Source organism: Gouania willdenowi, chromosome 12 (genome assembly GCF_900634775.1).
Source record: "Gouania willdenowi chromosome 12, fGouWil2.1, whole genome shotgun sequence".
NCBI lineage: Eukaryota > Metazoa > Chordata > Actinopteri > Blenniiformes > Gobiesocidae > Gouania > Gouania willdenowi.
The window spans coordinates 25,034,465-25,050,368 of record NC_041055.1 but is presented as its reverse complement, the minus strand read 5'-3'; the positions used below and the strand labels follow the sequence as shown (position 1 = coordinate 25,050,368).

The following is a 15,904-nucleotide window of genomic DNA, read 5'->3' as shown; positions in this document are numbered from 1 at the left end:
GCTCTTTTGCTTCCGTACAGAAAACGGAAAACGAACACCTTTATCCATTTTCTCCATTACCGATTGGCCAAAGTACGTGACACGGAAGTGTACTCTCATCCGACGCTAACGGCTATGCTAACGGCAGTTTGGCATGACAAAATCGCTGCTTCCAATTGTGCATCAGAAACGTGTCCTTTTCGCTTTAGCTGGTGTTGGGCACAGAACCTCCTCACGGACATTTGGGAGGATTTAGAGACTCCTAAGTGTTGCAAAGCTAAAAATATCTCGGAATCTGTAACGCTTCACTTCCGGGTCACGTACTTTGGCCAATCGGTAATGGAGAAAACGAATAAAGGTTTTCGTTTTCCGTTTTTCGTTTTCTGTACCGAAGCAAAAGAGCTTGAATTTGAAAAACTAGGCAATTTCTGTTTTTTTCATTTTGGTTTTGGAAACAAATATCAAATAAGTGTTTTTTTTTTCGTTTTTCATGTTTTTGTCACATAATGAAAAACTAATGAACGAATGATACACGGATTCTTCTCGCTATAGTTTTGTCAGTTTTATTTTGACCCTAACCCAGGAAATACCCTAAAATGTTTCTCTTTTTTTTCGTATACAGTATGCATTTTTTAAAGGTGGAATTTGTCGTGTTAAATATGTTAAAATGAGTGGGATTCGAACCCATGTCAGCGAAAAAGAAACATACTTAAGTCTAGCGCCTTAGACCACTCGGCACAGGTACATGCACGTTACGCTTATGTAGGAAAAGTCTGGCATTGACGGAACTGCGCATGCGCACAGGAAGTGTCGGAACTATAGTCACGTTTGTCTGAGGTTCGGGTCCGCAACTATAGACACTTTGTACATTTTAACTTTCCTCTTGTGTTAGCTTTCTGTTAGCATCTCTAATGATAACGGGTCCTAAATTAGCTGTAAAATACTAATACTAAATACTAAAAACTGATATCTATCGTCTAATTTCTTTCTCATCTACTGGTTACCTAGTTAGGCTTCCTAATCAATGAAAATATAGGTTTTAATATTATTGGTGTGGGCATCCAAGCTTAATCAGTATACCTCTAGATTTACAGTATATGTTATTAAAATGGTGAAATGGGGGAAAGCTTGATATGAAGCATATTTCACTACTTATGTGTAGAACTGTGCATAGAACTGTAACATTTAGTGTTAAATTATAATTGAAATTTTTTATAGAATTTACATGGCAATTACAATTACAAACTCAATTATAACTTCATTACGATTACAACAGCAACAGATTTTTTAAATTACAACTTAATTGACCCCAACACTGGCTGGCAGTCTAGAACTTTTTGTACATTTTACAACCTTGTGAAGAAAAAAAAAAAGCCCAAATCCAATGTATGAATACAGTTACACCGTTAAGAATAAACGCCCGAGTATGACCATTGTTATCAATGCTGACAGTATAAATTGCTATATTTCCATATGAGTAACTGCTGTCCACATAGGGATTAGAATGTGTGTTTATGCAGCTTATTAATATGCAAGCTGCGACTTTGAGTGTCGTTCAAGCTAAAAGAAAAAGCACGTTGTATCTATTATTTGTTAACAAAAGCGCCCTCTCCGCCATAGAGACGAGCTTTGACAGGAAGCGCTGTGCCCTCTTTGCCCTCAGCCTCTGCTTCTTGATGCCTCGTGTCTAATCCAATCCCTGCATTTGACATTTTCAACTGCTCATAAAGCGGTTCCTTTTCTTTTCGGACTGTTGCATCAGGTTTCACTTTTTGTTTAAAATTAGGCTTTGCTTTGTTTGAAAGTTTTTAACTCCTGCATGCGGAGGTCAAAAAGGTCGTCCTAATTCTGCAGTATACGGCGAATAAACATATTTGTGGTTCGCGGAAACATTTATACATTTGCTTGCTGAAATGGTTCTTCACCTTTAAAGGTCGATGTATATAAGTGAGGTCAATACTGTGGAGCTAATTATACATGCAGCTTTTCCCTTGTGGATTTCTTTCTTTGTATGCTTGAGTTAAGCCACATAATTTTTTATTTATAGAGCATGACTATTACAGTCTAGAGCAGTGGTTAACCTTATTGAAGGTATTAAATGAACCCTGCAAGCTTCCTCAGTGCATTCACCAAAGCCTTCCTAATTGGAAAAATAAAACATGATTTATTTAAAAGATCGATATACTGTATATTTTATTTGGATGTATTCAGGTGTAAGTCTTGGACAATTGCTTGCTTTGTTTAAAGTTTAAATAATATTTAAAATGTAAATTTAACTTTGTTATATATTCTATTAAAGGGCCCATGTTAAGCTAAATCAACTTTAAAGTGCTATTAGGGCTTCCTACACATGCCCAAAGTGTTTTTTTCATTGATTCCCTCAATCATTAGTTAGAGGGTGATTTGCTCCTCTCTTACTGCAGGGCGAGCTCAAACACCTCGCTCCAATTTGATGATGCGTTCCCACTTTGATGACGAATCGACTGAGCTGGAGAAGCCACGCCTCCAGGAAGTTTTCTGCCGTGATTGACATGTAAACAGACACGCCCACAAAGGTGAGCATTTCAGCGTCCTTCGCGCAGTGCTATGTATGTATTTTCTACAGTCTATGTATGTACTGGTGAACGCCCCGCCCCCAGTTTCATGTTTATAAAGCAGCATGAGCTCAGCTCGGGGGCGGGTGGGAGAAGGACGGGCCGTCCTCTGGCCCTACGTCACCGTGCGGGGAGGAGGAAATCAGTGTCCCGTCTATAGACACGCCCACTCATGAATATGCAAAAGTAGGCCGCAAATCAGCCTGGTTGTGTAGAGTTGCTCAGAAAGTGACTTTTCAGAGGCTGAAACTCTGGAAAACAGGAGAGTTTTGGAAAATAAACCTCAAATACTATGTTTTTGGGGTTCTTAGAACAAATGGAGATGGGTGAAAAATAGCATGACATGGGACCTTTAATAAACTCGTTTTTCATGGAAATGTATTTTGTTTTAACACATTTTTACTGAGTGACTTGACCCCTGAAACTGACTCAATGAATCGATGTGGTTGATTAGCACTGTGAATTTTGTCAACTATTTTATTCAAGAGACAAAAACTAGACTAGGACTAATATATATATATATATATATATATATATATATTTTTTTTTAAACACAAAAATTATCCAAATATATTTATGTTTGTCAATAAAAACAAAACTATAATTTTGTCATACATTTCTCACACATTGATCACATTAAATCTATCTGTGAGTATTTACAAATATTATTACCATCCCATATCAGGTTGATCAGTGGTAACTGAATAAAATCATAATGCTATGTAGATGACTAAAAATAGACTATACCTAAAATAGTCCTGATGACTACATTTTGACTAAAACTAAGTTTGATCTAACCAGAGTGACATCATATCACAGGGAATGCCAAAAAAGAAGTAAAAACACTTCTATGTTTCTGTGGCCCTCTTGCATTTATCTACGGGATTCCCAATTAGAGTTTGAATTCTTTGCCCGATCCCGACCTGGTTTTCGATCATTAAATCACAGGCTCAAGTCGGGTTCGGACCCAGCGTGGTAAAGAAATAGTCAGGTTTCAATTAGCGTGAGAAAGATGCACAAAGTGTCGAAAGTGTTTGTCATGTTTATAGTTGTATGCAGAACGAAGGACTAGTAAATAAAGCTGATATTAAAGTGGCTCATCAGATCATTGCATGCGCGGTCATGGATGTGTCGGGTTAAAATGGGTTCAGGCTTAAAGAGACATCGTCATCATTCCGGTTGGACGGGTTTGCGTCGTGATGTGTCAACCTCAGGCCGGTTCTTTTTTTGTTAGCCCATTTAAAGCTCTATTCCCAATCCCACAATGCAATGCACAAAACATTTCAGAAATTCAATTCACATGAACATTTGTCAACAAACGATAGTTTGAAATGGAGTCAATAGCTGGTATCCATTACAGATTTTTGCACAATAAGTGATAATTCTAAATGTCGACAAAGCTTTGTTGCTCTTTGAACGTGTTTTAATTGAACGTTGTTTTGAGGAGGAGCCTCGTAACTCCCGTGAAATCTCATCCCGCGAGACTTCGCTGGAGGAAGACGGACGCTCAGAACCTCCATATAAAACTCTGTATTCCTTTGATGTTTCACGTCTAATGTGGCAGTAATAATTTTTAAGTATAATGCTAAGAAATGTCCCGGTCTCCTCTTCTGTTTACACGTACCACGCCATGTTTTCTCAGAGAAAAGTGGTCAAGTGACATATTTGTGAAAAAAGTGCTTCCCTCGCGCTTTTGCGACACATTTTTTATTATCAAAACGTCTGAAATTCTTCCTCACGAAAACCTTTGAGTGATAATTGAGTGCTTTTTCGAAAATTCAGGTGTTTCCGTCACCAGTTTTTATTGCGCCATTTAGATAGCGGTCGACCCATATGGGATTTTCAAAGGCCAATGCAGATACCAACTTTTTTTTTTTTATTTCAGCCATTGGCCGATATCTAAAGCCGATTTTGGAAGCCGTTATTTGAGGCCGATATACTTCTTTTAAGGCGCATTGATTATGAAAGACAATTGAAACACTCATGAAATAAATGTATATATTAGAACTTAAATTAAATACACCAATAGAACTCTTAACATTTATTGAACTTTAAATATACCCGTACACAACCAAGTAAAACAAAAAGTACAGGACGGGTAAGTAGCAGTAAAGCATGACAACAATAAGGATATATTAGGGTAAGGATATTTGATCAGGCACTATTATATTATATTTTATTTGTAAGCCTATTGGCTTCTACCTCTCCCATGCACATGCTATTATTATTATTACTTCTTTGTTGTTGTTGTTGTATATTCATACATCCGGATGAATGTTTTGTTCTGTTTTCCTTTAATGGTTACTCTAATGTGCTAAATAAAAGAAATAAAAATTAAAAATTAAAAAAAAGCCTTTATCTTGAATAAAGTCCATATATCGGCACTACACTTAGACTTTGTGCATTTCCAAGTGTAATGGAAACGCAGCTATTGACAAACTTGTGAGTGGCAATTTAAACCTTTGAGTAAATTCTCCAGTATTTAAAAGTATTGATCGATGAGGCCTACACGCCGTCGTTATCAACCACAGCAGCTTAAAGTCAATCTATTAAAGCTAAAATTGTTACGTATTTTCCTCATTTATTAAAACATCTAAATTCATTACTTGAAGATTAGAAAATATTTCCAACACACACATGCTGTGCTATAAACATTAGTGTTCTCTGGCCTGTGCCACACTGAACTGTCCAGACTCCACCATCTGAAACCCTGGCATCGCGCGGCTCAACGGATGTACAAACCATGTTTCACACTGAGCACCACAGATACCCTCCTGTTTTTCACCTGTTTGAAGCAAAGCCAGCAACTTGCTGTTCATCTCCCTGCTACTAATAATTATCCTCACTTTTGTGCATTTGTGCTATGTTTTTTCCAGTAGAATGAATTTAGAGGGAAGAGCCTACCTCGTTTGTCACAATTATGCTTCATATTGTCCTTTTTGCAGATGGTGTCCGTGTGCACCCCGATGCCGACCCCGTAGTCATCCAGGATCTTCCCATCGTTCAGCTTGTTGTGGAGCTGGTTGGGTGTGGAGTTGAGCGAGTGTCCGCCTCCGTCGTCCTCGTCGCAGTCGTAGTCGTCGAGAATGGGCGTCTCACGGATTGGCATTCCTATGACGGAACTGCCGTGCTGGTGGTGGGTGTTTCTGGATCCCCGGTAGCTGTCACGTCCTTGGGGTCCCAGCAGCACTGAGGGGATGTAGTGGATCTCATGGGTGGCCTCGGTGCTGGCACTTTTTTGTGGAACGCGGCGCCGCTTACACCATCGATGGCGGGTGTACAAGACCAGGGTGAAGAGGAGAATCAGGAGGAGGAGAGCAATGAGGCCTCCCTGAGAAACAAATAAAGCAGAAAAGAAATATAAAACATTGAATGTGAGGGCATAAAGAGAACAAATTAGAAGAACCATTAATTGTGAGATCCTGAAAAAGAAATATTAAGATGTAGCCATAAGTGTTAGATTTTTTTGTTCCCTTAAGCAATAAATATTGCAAGTTACTTTCACCCCCCACGTTTATTTTTGATAAATTTTGCCACGGTTCCCTTACATACAGTAAACATCTCAACTTAAAAAGGTGGAGACCAAATCTTACACAATTGGAATTTAATTTATTTTCCACAAAGGCATCTGTATAAAATAACGGTTTGTCAAAATGAACACTTTTTTTTTTTTTTAAAAATAAAAACACCAATGAAAAAAAAAAAAAAAAAAAATATATATATATATATATATATATATATATATATACACACACACATACGGCTCCAAGTATAGCTACATTTATGAACTCTTTGTCTGGTCATTTCATTTTTTTGTAGTTTCACAATGTTCATTGATTATAATTTTTATTTTTAATAATTTACTTAGTAACGTTTGGGTGTAGAAATGTATCTAATTACTTTACTTATTTTAAAAAGTACTTAATACAAAGTACAAGTAAAACTGGTTTCGAAATATACTCAAAAAAGTATCCATACAAGCAACTCAATGACTTTCACCTCTGGATTTAGACATATGTGAATAGACGTAACTGCTACTTTCAACTATTTATTTATTTTCAAAACTCTTAATTGCACATTGTTGACACTCAAATAACAAAGTTTTCCACGTTTGGCACAGTAATAACGTGCACACACAAAAAAACAACAAACACAAAACACAAAAACAACACAATCAGGGACAAACCAAACAAACCAAAAGAAAACTTTGAATAATAACAGTAGCAATAATAGTAATAGTAGGAATAACAACATTAGTGTTAAACAAATACTTAAGCAAATCAAAGCAATAGATATTGGATACCCACAAGATGTCACAAAATAGGAATGTGCACATATACTAAGTATACATATATATACACACACACACGCACACGCACACACACACACACGTATCTACACATATGAACAAGAACAACAGATAAAACTGAAAATCAACTCCAGACACTCAAATGGCTTTGAACTCAAAGCATAGCTAAAAGGGGAGGGGTCAACATTGCTGTATCTAATGATTTAAGGGGAAAAAAAAAAAAGTGCGACTTTCAATTTTAAATATTTTCCGCTGCTTATGTTGAAAATGTTACTTTGAGCCGATTAATTAAAGTAAAAAAAAGTTGCGGAAGAAAGATTTTGTCTCTGGTTTTTAAAATAATTTATTTATAGCTAATAATCAATTATCTGAACCAGCAAACTCTCCATTTTCAGCTCATCACAATTTAGTAGAACATTTAGAGGTCCTAGGAGATGGAATTTCCCACGGTCATTTAAAAATTCTGTCAAAAACTTACTGCTTTTTTGAATAATCAATCATCTTATTATTATTATTATTTTTTTTTTTTTCATGATTTGTAGTTTTTGGTGTCTTGTCTTTTTTTTCTGTTTTGATTGCTTGTTGTTTTTCTTCAGTTAAAATGTATGCACACCCTAAAACCACCTTTTTTTCTGCTGAATACATACTGTATATGGATAGGTATAAAGTCATGTAGTTTATTGATCCTAGTCCCACTAAGTATTTAAAAGTAGAGTTTTTAGTTTAAAAAAAAAAAGAAAAAAAAAAGATGTGGACCTGTGTAGCGCTGTAGGGGCGGGGCTGCTGTGACTGGGCGTGTCTTAGGAGCAACACCCATAATCAAGGCATTTTAAACGTAATTAACTTTAAATAATTGTTACAGTTCTATGTACAGTCGTAAACATATTTATTTAATTATTAAAATATGTTTCCAATGAAGCTTTCTCACATTTTACCATTTAAAAACATATATAAATCTTGTGTACTGACACAAAAAAGTCAGCACTCTGTTAGCAGACTGCACTTTCTAGTCATAAAATATGCACCTGCATATAGAGCACACCAACAAATGGACACACTAAAAAAATAACACAACTCATGATAAAAAAAAAAAAAAAAAAAAAAAAACGACATTATGGTATGTTAAAAAGATTCATTTCGTGCATGAAAGCCGAGCACTGTACGACAGAGTCCTCCTCTACTGATGTTTGTATTCATTATGCAAAGCACCACCATCAGATGGGGGCGAGGTAAAAAATAAAGTGGTGACACTGGGCTCTGATCTTTTAAAGTGTAACACGAACACACGGATGCATAAAGGTTGTTAGCGTGACGTGACCTCTTTCTTCCCTAAGCCTTACCAACGCAGACCTAAGATTTCACCGTAGGAGGCTCACAATTCTCCACGCTTCACTGATTACCTGACCATCGCAAACACATTAAACACCTGCCATACATGAGGCGGTTGCGTGATAAATAAATCCACGTTGGAACGAAAGGGAGGCAAGAATATATTTATTTATTTTTTAATTTCCATTCAAAGGAGTGAGACCGAATTAGATTCAGCACGACACGGCGACGGCGGGGTGATGTATTTGTGATGTCAGTCTGAAAGTGTGCCGTCAGCACCTATGCAAGTACATATTTAACGACGTAGCTATATTTACAAAATTATACGTGCCCTCCCATACTGACGGAGTTATGAACACGCAGTCTGACGGACACACACACACACACACACACACTGCATCACAACAACAGATTAATAAATACAAACCGCAAGGGTTCATTTATCACAACATTTAAAATTCCATTTCCCTGAAGAAAAAACAAACCCCCTTTAAAATTATAACTCACACATTGCTGGGTGTCCATAAATCAAATATGCTGAGAGGTAAGGTGGCACACGGGGAACTGGTAGCACGGACAAACTTGTCCATTAATCTCTAAGAGGATGGCAGCTTTGCAGAAATGCAGTTCTGCGAGTTCCTCTCAGCCTACATTTTGCTGCCAGAGAAAACTTATGGAAATATATTTATGGAGTGATATAGAGGGAGTAAGAACACAGTAACACGTTGTGGAGAAGCGATAACACTGACTCACACCATAAGTTACACAATAGAAAACATTACAATTGTTGCTACACAACAGCTGCAGCGAGCTAAAGCTAATACAGCAAGTGGAAAAAAACACATATAATAACGGCTTTTAGATACAAAAAAAATTCTCCACAAATCTACATATTTAACCCTATAATGCCAAACACATATTTAATATATGAGTTTTGGAACTCTCTACATGGTCAGTCTGTTTTTTTTCTGGAAAAACCCGATGTATTTGATTATATACCTGCAATACAAGGATAACTGTTTTCAGGCCTACCACCATGCAAAGTAAAATAAAGTTTGTGATCCATAAAAATGAGGAAACGTAAGTGAAATGTAATGTTATAGACTCCAGATCCATTGGTGGATACCTCCTCATTGTTGCATGAAGAAAGCACTTAAAAATGTTCTTATGTATGTATGGAATGACCAATTTGTTGACATGTTGGTTATTTGTTATGTTTCTTGTTGGTAAAAAAACAAAAAAAAAAAAAAACAATATCTGAGCATTGATGACGGATGTATCAATTATGATACAAATTAAAACTCATAAATAAAAATTGATATTTGAATTCTTTAATTGATTTATTTATTTTTTGGTTGTTCATAGGGACCAATAATTGCTCCAGTTTCAAAACATTGGAATTTTCTGTCAATTATTTAATTATTCAGACTTTACAGGGTTATTGCTACACCTCCGAAATTCATATAAAGCGTGTTTTAACATAAATATGCCCTAAAAAATCAATATTTCATGAAAAAACAGAATGTAATGCTATAATTTAAAAAGGAATAATAACAATAATAATAATAATAATAATAATAATAATAATAATAATAATAATAATAATAATAATAATAATACATTGGATTTTATATAGCGCTTTATCATAGACACTCAAAGCGCTTTACAGAATTAAGGCAGTATTCTTTCACTCCACACTTAGTGGTGGTAAGCTACTATTGTAGCCACTGCTGCCCTGGGGCAGACTGATGGAAGTGAGGCTGCCATAGTGCACCATTGGCCCCTCTGACCACCACCACCACTCACTCACACACTACATTCATACTAGGCAACGTGGGTGAAGTGCCTTGCCCAAGGACACAATGACAGATACCACTGGAGCGACTGTCCCCCACTGTGGCTCCTGGAATTCTCAGTGGTCTCCATCCAACTACTAACCAGGCCCAGACCTGCTTAGCTTCAGAGATCTAACGGGATTGGCCAATGACAGACTGAATACATTCCTAAATTAGAATAAACACCTCACAGTGACACAAAGGTGTGCAGATACTGATAAAATTAGCCTTTTCCTCACCTGCAAACACATGCCAAAGCCAACTCCATTCTTTAACTTATTATAATAACCCTGTTTCCATTACCTTGGTACCCTTAGGAATCGATCCTCCCTGCACTACATTCCTCAATCACTTCTCTTTCATTGCAATTTATTGTGCTCTTGTTCCCCACGTGCCCGTATTCTCATTTTTTTCACTCCCGTCTCGCTACCGTGAGTTTGATCATGTTTCTTTTTTTTCTCTTCAATACAACGGCTTTATAAATTGACAAAGCGGGATGAAGCCATGAAAGGAAATGTTTCTGTTCGTCAACAGATCCCACAAATCCATCCTGCTTTGGTTCTTAGTGACTTTATTGAAAGAAGAGTGGCTATATGTCACATAATCCTACTTTTATTTAGTAAAGGTTTTGTGCTTTTCATGATTATTTTTTTTTTTTCTCCGAGTGCTCCAAATGCACTATCCAAATATCTCAGTGGTGCCTTTTTTGTTACTGCACTACTTTCCATTAGCTTCTCCTTCAGTACATTTGCAGTTTTGCCAAGTTTGGTGGCTTTCATCTTCTAACCTCAATCATTCCCTGTTCTCTTTTACCCTCAACGCAGGAACTACATCATGTTACTTCCTTCCTTTTATGTTTACATATGAAGCTTGCTGTTGATCTATTTTTACCTTTGTCCATATTCATTCCATAGAGCTAAAAACACTGATTTATTGACTTATTTATTCTTTTTAAAGTAGTTAGAATCAAATATATTTTCTGGATTTCCAATTTAGGTCATATGAAGTAGGACAGTTGCTTTGTATAAACCGTGGTAGTTTTTCAGAGGAAATGATCAGGAAGAAGCAAAGAACTGCAGTGCAAAAGGTTTAACTACACCCATTAGCAAAGTTAAATGGTTGCAATAATCAACACTAGAAACTAACAGCATGAAAAGCATTTTGTTAATTATTAATCACCTACTTTTCCCGATCCAAAAGTGTGGTTATAGGTAAATGTAGCAGACCTGCTCTTAAAGCTACTATCTGGAGTTTCTGAGAAACGTCTCGATGTCCCGCTCTAAACAGCTTCACTTCCTCCCACTCCCTCTGCCAAACTACCAGAAGCCACGCCTCTACTTTTCTGCATGCGCATCGCAGAACATAAGGTCGCATTGACATAGGTCTATGGGTCAGGTAAGAGCCAAAATCATGTTTACCTGTTTGCTGTTGAGACGCGCGGCATTGTTTCCGTGCGCAGTTCCGCATTCACTTTGATTGACAGTCTCAAAAACAGGAAGTTGAAGCCTATTGGCTGGGCAATCATTTCCATTCATATAAGGATCTATAGGACGAAGGAGGGACTTGTATACATTAATTTATATGAATGACCACCGGCAGTAGACCATAGTAAAAGACTAGTTAGGTTTTTTTTTTTCGCATTTTAAAAGAATCATACATAAACAGATTTCTCAGAAACTCCGGATATTAGCTTTAAAGGTGCAGTCCGCAACTTTCAGATCCCTCGGTCTTCCTCCCTCCCCGCTGCTCTCTCTTGCCCTGCTTCCAAACTTTCCAAAGTCCCTCCTCAGAGGAGCTAACAAGCTAACGTGAGTCCGACAGCAATTACACAGTAATTCAACATGCTCTGTTAAAAGCATATTGCTGCAACACTTCTCTCACTCTCTGTGCCTCACCTCAGCAGCAGCAACAACTCAGTGTCACTTACAGCAGCACATGAACAACACATGCACCACATAGTTCTAGTGTAACAATTACAAATCAAACATAATGTAAATCAAGCAGCAGTAATTACCTCTCAAGCACAAAAGTCCCTAATTCCATTCTCTACTCCTCCAGACCATACACTGTAAAAAAGATGGCGCTCCAGCTCCAAGAAAGGGGCGGGGCCTGTGAGCAACAGCTGTCAGACAGCCCATCAACCATAATCCTGGCTCTGATTGGTTCTTTTTGCTCGGTCGTGGTGCATTCTGGCAATCTGCCAAAGGCTGCGGGAGCAGCAGGGGGCGGGGCTCAATGAGCGTGTTTTTTTTTCACAGAAACTACTAGTTTGATGTAAAACTAAATATGACAAAAAGTCACTTTTATAAGAGTTGCAGACTGCACCTTTAAGGTAAGGTTCGACGACTTTTTCGCCTATTTTATATAAATCAGTTCAGGTTCTACTCTGCACGAGTGTCTTTAGCTTTCCTGTTCCAATCGCTTCTTAAGATAAATAAAACAGGTGTAAATAATCACATGCACTCCGCCTGCGTTTATTCACCCAGAGTTTCTCCCTGAATCACCTCCCTGCGATTCTCTCTGCTTGCTAACACATTCACCCATCAGAGTAAAAGCTTTTATGAAAAAAAAAAACAAACAAGAGCACTCAGCCCTCCACCAAACACCAAAAATATTTTTTTGCCAGATACTGGCATGGATCAGTGATTCACACCCATTAAAAGAAAAAAAAAAAAGGTGATGTAATGTGCAGTACTAATCGGATCCAGATAAAAACTTGGTGGGGTTATTGAGAAACCAACGTGACAAGTCAAATTTCATGAAGATCGATCGTCATGAACTCGGATATGATTTTTAATCTGACTTTAATCAACTATTTAAGTAAAAACTCATGTGTATGATGAAATAGTAATATTGCTTTTTAAGTGTTAAAGTAATTATTAAAAGCAAATACCAGTGTTACATGAAAGTTGTGTAGTCATGTTTTTTTTTGAAGTAGAATATGTCTAGACTCTAATCTCAATTCTAAAATGAATAATCCTGTATTAATGTGATTCAGGAGTGTTTTAAATATTGCTACTAGTGGCGCTACCACAAGCTCTAAACAAAAAAGGAAATACAAATTAAATAAACAGACAGCAAAAGGAAGTTTTCGTAGTCTACATTTATATTTAATGTTAAGCATTAAATATATATATATATATATATATATATATATATATAGTCTAATATATATAGTCTAAAATATTAAGTGTGCCTCTAAAATACATTCAATAATTGATTACTTATGCATACATAATCAAACTGAAACAGGTCCAGGTGGACTTCAGCTGTCAGTGTTCCTGAGAACGTATTATGGTCTGTTCACATCCATACAGTAAACAGGGTTATTTGCATTTGCTATTTCCTGTGTAATTTCCTTCTCAGCCGTTCATTTCTATTACTAAAAGAATGGGACAAACAATAATTTAAATTATTCCCAAGGAACTACAAAAATGGAGTTGACTTATAATATTGAACAGTAATTTATGCTCCTCTTTACATAGGTCGTGTTAAACATCTAAAGACAAAAAAAAAAATGCATGTGTTATGCTTTTTCAATGTATTGTCATTCAGAGATAGAAAATAAAAATTGTATTTTTTCACTTTTTTCTTATTGTTATGTCATAGATTATCGTAGATTGACTTCTGACCAATATATCGATAATCGTAGTATTGACATATCGTGAGATAATCGTTATCGTGAGCTTTGTATTGCGTATCGTATCAAGAGGTACCCAGAGGTTCCCACCCCTAGTCCACAACATGACGTTAAAAGAACATACAAATAAAAAAAGTTAAATAAATAGATGAAATACAAGAAGAATGCTATTGACATGATGTAGAGCTTCCACAGAACAGACAGCGACAATTCACAGATGTGCATTAAAATAACGGACTGCTGCCAGAAGAAAATTATTATTTTTTTTTATTATTATTTATTAACACATAATCATTATTTTAATTATTTGATGTGTTAAATTTTTTATCATTGTTGTTTTTAAATTTTACAATTTTCATGCAAATTTTGACATTTTATATTTTTGAAATTCTTCTCTTTGTTATGTCATCTTTTTTTATTATTATTATTTTCATAAATGACTTATGTGTGCATTGGTCTCTAAGCCTTTTTTTTAATTTTTTTTATAATTTTACATTTTGTCGATCACTTTAGCAAAATTTTGTAAAGCACTTTGATTCCGTATTTAAATTTTTTTAATGGATAAAAAAAAAAAAAAAAAAAACCCAAAGTACCTGATACAACAACTTAGTCAAGTTCTAGGAAGCAATGCACAGTTTTTATTGGTTTATATAGGCCACTGGCGGCCCGGGGGCCACATGCAGCCCTAATTTTATGAGGCCTCCGAAGTAAATCTACAAAATGACTGAAAAAATACACAAAACAAGAGCAAGGATACAATAAAATACTACAAAAACACACAAAACTACAAAAATGAACAAAACAGTAACACACAAAATTACTCCAAAACAAGACATAATTACAGAAAATGACAACCTAAGTACAGAAAATGATAACAAAAGTACACAAAAAGACAAGAAAAACACAAAAAATGACTCTGCAAACCCACAGTACTAACAAACAAGCAAAACAACAACAGAAACACAAACAAATACTCCAAAAAAAAAACAAAAAAAAAACAAAATGGCAACACAAATGCACAAAATGCGTCACAACAAGCAAGACGACAACATACACAGAATGACAGAAAAACACACTAAATTACTATAAAAACTCTTTGTTCTTAACTGTATTAATGCTCAGATCGCTCATTATTCTAAACGCTGACATGAACGTTGATCGTGTGGAAATCCGATCAGACGAACACATTTTTTCGGCTCCGCTGTGATAAAAGTTGCCTCCCTCTGTTTTATATCTTTAAAACTGAAGTTATTTATTTTGTCAAGCTTTACTTTAATCACAGTGTCATCATTTCTTTTCCAGTTTTCATGAAATCTAAGAAGAGGTTACATGTTTTCTGGGAAAGGATTTTGATGAACACTGAACAATATTTGGCGGAGCAGGATAAAAATACATTTTAGAAACCACAGCCTTGGTTATGTAAATCACCAGAGAAATTACAGCACACTGACCAAAAGCCCTTAACTAATCAAAAAATCTCATTACACTGGGATTGAAATCTGAATTAAAATCTCCAACAGAGGAAAGCACCGAGTCGACCTTTTGCATGTGGCCCCTCCCATCAATGGGCACTGATACCAACTTATTTTTTTTTTTTTTTTTGCCTTCCTCCTCTTTTTCCTCCTCTGAAACCTCTCGTTTACACACCACGGTGCTTGATCACACAGTGGGGGAAGATTTGAGGACAGATAACGCTGCCTTGAGCCCAAGCTTTGTGAATTATTACTGAGAATTAGGGTTCATTTAGCCACGTGCTGCTGCCGCCGCTGCTCCTTGTGCCCGACCACCAATTTCCTCTCTCAGTGTGTCTCAGTCTCCAAAATAACATTAGGTTTACACCGTTCACTGTTTACTTTCCCGAGGTAAATGACATATTTGCTCTGTCGTTCCTTACACATACAAAGAAGCAGGATTTTCAGTCTTTTACATATGGCAAATGTCAAAGAATCACCTTCAGCCACAGAATAAATAATTGGTATAAACTGCATTTTTAAAATAAACCAAACATTTGGACCAAAAATGTTCCAATTCAATCTTAACCTCCAGCCACATGCTCATAACAAACAACGTTTTTTTAAGCTTTTACATGACCTACATGGCTGATTTTTATTTTCAGATTGAAGTAGGACCCTTAGTGGTTACAGATGATGTGACTTTTGGAAACATATGATATGCTGTTTTTGGTTCCACTCTTAGGTGCCGTTACGCAGTGCTGTTA

The 15,904-nt window shown here is 36.4% G+C and overlaps 1 protein-coding gene across 2 annotated transcripts in view; it reads right to left on the bottom strand.

The window, feature by feature from the left end:
• The window catches only part of astn2 (astrotactin 2), a 339,835-nt gene that overhangs the window by 218,665 nt on the left and 105,266 nt on the right, over positions 1–15,904 (bottom strand). For both annotated transcript variants that reach the window (XM_028462826.1, XM_028462827.1), the window contains exon 3: positions 5,478–5,904. In XM_028462826.1, coding sequence (XP_028318627.1) covers positions 5,478–5,904 — 427 coding nt within the window. The remainder of the gene's footprint in view (positions 1–5,477; positions 5,905–15,904) is intronic.